Source organism: Egretta garzetta, unplaced genomic scaffold, assembly GCF_000687185.1.
Source record: "Egretta garzetta isolate BGI_Z169 unplaced genomic scaffold, ASM68718v1 scaffold706, whole genome shotgun sequence".
NCBI lineage: Eukaryota > Metazoa > Chordata > Aves > Pelecaniformes > Ardeidae > Egretta > Egretta garzetta.
The window spans coordinates 214345-219800 of NW_009260015.1; the positions used below are offsets into that span (position 1 = coordinate 214345).

At 41.6% G+C, this 5456-nt stretch overlaps 1 protein-coding gene and 1 non-coding gene across 2 annotated transcripts in view; both read right to left on the bottom strand.

Annotated features, from left to right (window-relative positions):
* RPL5 (ribosomal protein L5) overlaps positions 1–5133 on the bottom strand; it is a 6638-nt gene extending 1505 nt beyond the window's left edge. The window contains exons 1-5 of the mRNA XM_035896091.1: positions 5034–5133; positions 4833–4948; positions 3199–3333; positions 2436–2638; positions 1302–1479 (exon numbers count right to left, since the gene is read on the bottom strand). Of these exons, the coding sequence (XP_035751984.1) occupies positions 1302–1479; positions 2436–2638; positions 3199–3333; positions 4833–4871 (555 nt within the window). The 5' untranslated portion in view covers positions 4872–4948; positions 5034–5133. The remainder of the gene's footprint in view (positions 1–1301; positions 1480–2435; positions 2639–3198; positions 3334–4832; positions 4949–5033) is intronic.
* LOC118452491 lies at positions 1658–1754 on the bottom strand. Its single transcript, XR_004842257.1, has one exon. It is a non-coding gene; the product is annotated as a small nucleolar RNA SNORD21 (small nucleolar RNA).
* Positions 5134–5456: the final 323 nt, after the last annotated feature.

Consider the following 5456-nt stretch of genomic DNA (forward strand, 5'->3'; position numbering starts at 1 on the left):
ACGAGTCTCATAAGAACTGTGACAGCCCCTGCGTCATCCCCAGGATGCAGTAACAGAAATACATGAGCAGGGGCTACATCCAAACAGCAACTTCTGACAGCTCGTACAGCAGGGTCCTTGTACTTGAGCTACTTTCTTGTAACACGTATGACAGGAAAATGGAAGTGATCTGTCCAGTTACATTGATCGCCTGCAGAAGGCACCAGAGGATCCCCAGCTGTCTGCTGCTCTGTCCCAAAGAAAACTATGGCTCCATTATGGCACTGATTTTAAGAATACCTCTGCTGGTGGTTAATTAAGACCACTAGACCCCACCTGTGAAAAATTTTCTAAATGTACCAAGAATAACTGTCTAGCTATTAACGTTAAGTCCTGCACCTACTTCATTTGCCATACAAACTATAAATATTGTTTGTTTAGTAAAATAGATGAAGGTAGCATTTACAATACAAATTTACTTATTTTTTAGTTAAGACTAAGTTACAAAAAATTAGCAATTAGTTAAATTTACAAGAAAAAAAAAAAAACAAACGAAAACAAACCCCATAGCAATAAAGGGATAAAGAATGAAGTTAAGTATTCCATAGTCTAAAAAGGGGATGGGAGAGTGCTTTTTTCAAGCTTCAGGACCATGAATTAGGGAAACCAAGTGAGAACATTACAGGCAGCAAGAGAAGCTGCCTGAAAGGAGTTCAGCACTTGCAAGAAGTGAAAGAAGCAACTTGGTAATCTTAGGTATCTTCTAGTGTTTTGTATAAGATATTTTTAACATCTCCAGCAGTACTAAAATAAGATGCATTACACTCTCTGTAGTTTCATGAGATGCTAGCTTCTACAACAGAGCTAGTTTGGGCTACTCTGTGTTCACCTGGGACCTAGACCTACCTACAGGGTCACGCAAATCAAAAACCAGATTTGACCTACAGCACATTCTCACAGTAGCAACCACCACAGCTGCAGAAATGACAGGCTGCAGTGCAGGCTTAGGAGTGAGTGAGCAGCATGTACAGAAACTCCCAGGGTTTTTTCCCCTCAATAGGGAAATTAAAGTGGTCTAGCTTAGAATGCAGTCCTGTAAGCTTAGATTTATAGGCAGAATATTAAGCAGGAAAAAAGATCTCACTTTCAAAAGATCTACAATGTACTAGAATGAAGGAAAAAATATTGTCTTTGTATGGATAACATACAACACAAATCACATTATTTTACATATCAAGCTTATTTGCATTACTAGAGAAAGCCCTATGCAAGACTCATCAGCATCTCTATTAATGCAGAAGAGCCAGACGGATAAATCTTACCCCATCAGGTGTTACATTGTTCTTTATGTATTGGGAGAACTGTTTTTTGTAAGCATCTTCGTCCTCCTCCATCAGGTAACGCATATAATCTGCAACGTTTTGGCCCATGATATGCTTGCGGTGAACCTCTGCGTTGAATTCTTTGCTTTCTGAGTCATAACCAGGGAAACGTTTGGTACTGCAAAAGAGCAGTTCCAGTCAGATTAAGACATACTGCCAAATCCTCCAGAGGCTAGGTTCCACAAAAAAATGACTGTTACATCAGATTCTCCTACAGGTAACTGAGGGGTAGGACCCTCTAATTAAAAATTAAGAGATACAGAAAATGAAGAAATGGAAGTTTTAAGTTCATCTCAGCTGCCATCAGTCCCGTCTTGAAACAGTGCACTCCATCATACACACTCCATGGACCAACTATGGAGCGTTCAGTCATCGGGAGTATCATCACATAGCAGCCAAGTCAGAAAAACGGGGCCATTAGTCAAGAACAAACAGGACAGCACGGGAAAGGGTAGAAAACCACGCAACAGATCACAGACTTTCTCCCCCCGCTGCTGCTAGCAGAAAGCAGCAGTCACCTGTAATATCAGTGTTAGGTAACGCTGCCAAAAAAAACTCGAGTCAGTCATTCAGCGCCTGTGACAGGAACTGTCAAAACTTCCACGTGGAAATTTTAAGCGCAGGTGGACTGCTCAAACCTACTATTGTACTGACAACTGTAGCAAACGTCAGTGGTTTTGTACCTGGTGCACACGGCTTTTCACAGTGAAACTAATACACACATTAATTTGCTAAAGACTTAAACCAACAGAACACTAAAGGATATTTACTTAAGTGCACTCAATCGATGATTTTAAGTAGAAGAAACATGACGGCTCCTTAGTTTCTAGAAATGTAATTGCCCCTCTTGATAGTTGCAAGATTCCCAGCGGCACCATCAGAACTGCACTTGTGGATTAAAAAAACAACCAACGAGCCAAGCAAAAAAAACCCCACCCCAGAACCTAGGCTACATAATCATTACCAGGCCGTACCAAAATTACTTCAACATGAAGTGACAGTGTAAGTAGACTGTCACATACAGAAGCATCTCAGGTTAATTCTAAAGGAATTCTTCCCAACAGACGAGATTACCTATGAGGGATGGACAGACCACCGTCCACTGCACCCTTCAGAGCACCAAAGACTTTGTTTCCAGTGGTAGTTCTGGCAAGACCTGCATCCAGGTAGCACGTGAAAGCACCAGGCTTTCCATCCACGCTTTCCACGTTGTATTCATCACCAGTCACTTCAACTTGGCCTTCGTAGATCTTATCAAGGCCAAATTTATTCAGAAGCTGTGGGGGAAAAAAAAAAAAAAGCACTTCTGAAATTCTTTCGATTTATTGTCAAAATGAAGCATCACTGCCAGCTTAAAGCACACATTTGCAGTAGCATCTTCACGTTTTTAACAAATTTCTTTACATACTAATAACAGAGCTTTCAACAACCATCATGGCACGTCTGTTAAGTTTCAACCTTTTGTTCCAACAGGTACACCTTTGAACTTAAAGACTTATTCATGAGCTCGTACGGAAAAGGGATGGATGCTGTTCACATGTTTTCAGACTTGTAAAGGTACATTTCTTACATTTTTATCCTGACTCCCTCCCTCCACCAAACTTAAGTGCTGAGACTTAAAAGTGGGCTGCTGGAGTTGAAACTGCATGCTGTCATACTTCTCACTGTGATTTGACAGTCAATAGAGGCCATCAAATCTACACGGTAAAGAACAGAGGTTAGTATTTAGAGAAGCCCACAGAGTCAGGTATCTACCCTAGCACGCCACTTAAAGCGGGCTTTCCCTTGGGTGAGAAAACCAGAGCAGCAACTTCCAGACAATCTGACAGATACCTACCCTGCGTGCCAACAGCAGACCCGTACAGTACGCTGCTGCGTAATTGGTCAGGCCAACCTTCACGCCGTATTTTGGCAGCTCATGGGCGTAAGCAGCACAGACAATCATGTCGCCTTCGATTCTGGCATAGGCAATCTGACAACGAAACAACTGTTAGTGTTCTCACGATAACTCTGGGCTCGATTAATTGCTTCTTTAACATCCACTTAGGCCAACAGGAATTCTGTACAGAAACACCCAGCAAACCACCAGCCTTCGCATGCGAGCTCAAGGGGTTGTGTTCTTTTTGTTATTTTTTTATGGCATAATGAACTCCTCAAGTACAGACATAAAGGAGTATTGGGCCAGAGAAAGCATGTGTCAGCATCAACTTTTATTTACCTCTCCAAATACATCAAGAGGCCAGGAAACTGCCTACAAAAGCAACCTCTCAAAGAATTGTTATAGATGTGGATGGATTCTGTCCCACTACAACCTGTGTGTAGTTCTCATACACCCAGTATATAATGCACCTCAGAAAAATACAAAAGCACCTGACAGAGTCTGTGATAACAATTGTTCCTAACCTCATGGAACCGTTTTATTAACGGGTCTGAGATTTTCATAATCCCAGGGGTCTCCTGTGAGACAGCAGTGAGATCAGGTATGTTTCTGCTGTTCCTTTCACATACAGAACCTTCTCCTTTTGACTCCCACACCTCTTTTCTGCATCCAAAAGTTGTCACCTTTTTGCAGGATTCCTACGTAGTGGAAAGGCACTAACAGTCAGATGTAAGCACCTGCCACCAACGATGTTTTGAGTTTCAAAGATAAAATAACCTCATCAAGGTCATAGAGTTTCGCCTGAACCGACTCTTAAAAACAGCACTCTCCACTGTTCTCAACAGAAAATTATTCTCTGAAGAAAGAAGCGACAGATTTTTCTAGCTGCCCTTTTTTTAAGCTTCACATGTATGTCTGATAGAACAAACATTCCTAAGTTTTTAACTTCAAAAATCAATCAAAACATTCTGAAAACGAAACGGGAAAATGAACCAAAGCAAGGAACTGCATATGATGCAACACACAACTGCATACTTAATAAGGATGAAAAAATGCCTACTATTCTTATTTACCAGTCTCCTTTAATTTCACGGGAAAGCCTCCCTGCTTCACACGATCCACACAACGTCACGGAAAAACAACCTCCCAAAAGAGAAGGCACCGTCAGATACAGCCCAACAGTCAATGCAGGCTGACAGGTCACGTAGTCAACCTGGTTATCTTCAGGCAACCAAGGGCCTCCTTTCAAAGCACTTTAAAGACAGCCCAAAAAAAACCCCTTCGAGAAATCTTCCCTTTCCCTAAAATCCTCTACTTAGCTGAGTGTCACTAAACCAGCACGATCTTCTATTACGAATAACCTTGCTGAAGAACGTTGACAGTAGCAAAACTCATTCTGTATCATGAATAGGGTTTATTCCCGATCTTGCATCAAAGTTATAGATTGTTCTCCTCTAAGAAACTACTTTACGGTATAAAAACTACTCGGATCAAAGCCTAAAAAAAAAATCCCAGCTTCTTCAGCCACCCGCTGTCTGGTTATTTCACTCTGGGAAGGCCAGCAGGTAAGTAGCAAGCACCACAGACCTTACCTGGCAAATGATGTCTCTGTTGGTAACACGCACAATCATCCTGTATTTAGGAGTGTTGTACTTGTTTTTATCTTGTATTACCAAACGTTTGCGGGCATAGTAATCAGTTTTTCCCTCTGAAAGTGGAAAACACGTGTGAAAAAGAAGTAGGAATGTTTACCAATGACATTTAATTATAGGTTACAGGGAATTTAACAGTACCTCTCCTTCTCCTGAATTTCACTTGGTATCTCTTGAAGTACGCCTTATTCTTGACAACTTTCACAAACCCCTTGAATAAGAAGTATAACTAGATGTTATTAACATATAACCACGTATGCCAAGGCCATTCCTACTCAATTAAACCTGCTGGGAATAAAACCCCGGCGAAACCAGAATAAAATAGCATGTGTACTTATACATTTAGATTAAAAAAAGCCTCGTAAAAATAAAATGGGAAAAAAGACCCCGCCCAAAGCCCAGAATTTCCATCCTTGCCAGAGTAACTAGCACACACTCCTCCCTATAACTTTGTCTAGTTTCGGGACAAAACCCAGAAATTGTGTATGTTAAGGGAACGTCTGTCTGCACGGACGGAAGCAGCGACCGCCCCTGCTTGCAGTCACTGCCCCCCGCCCGTTATTC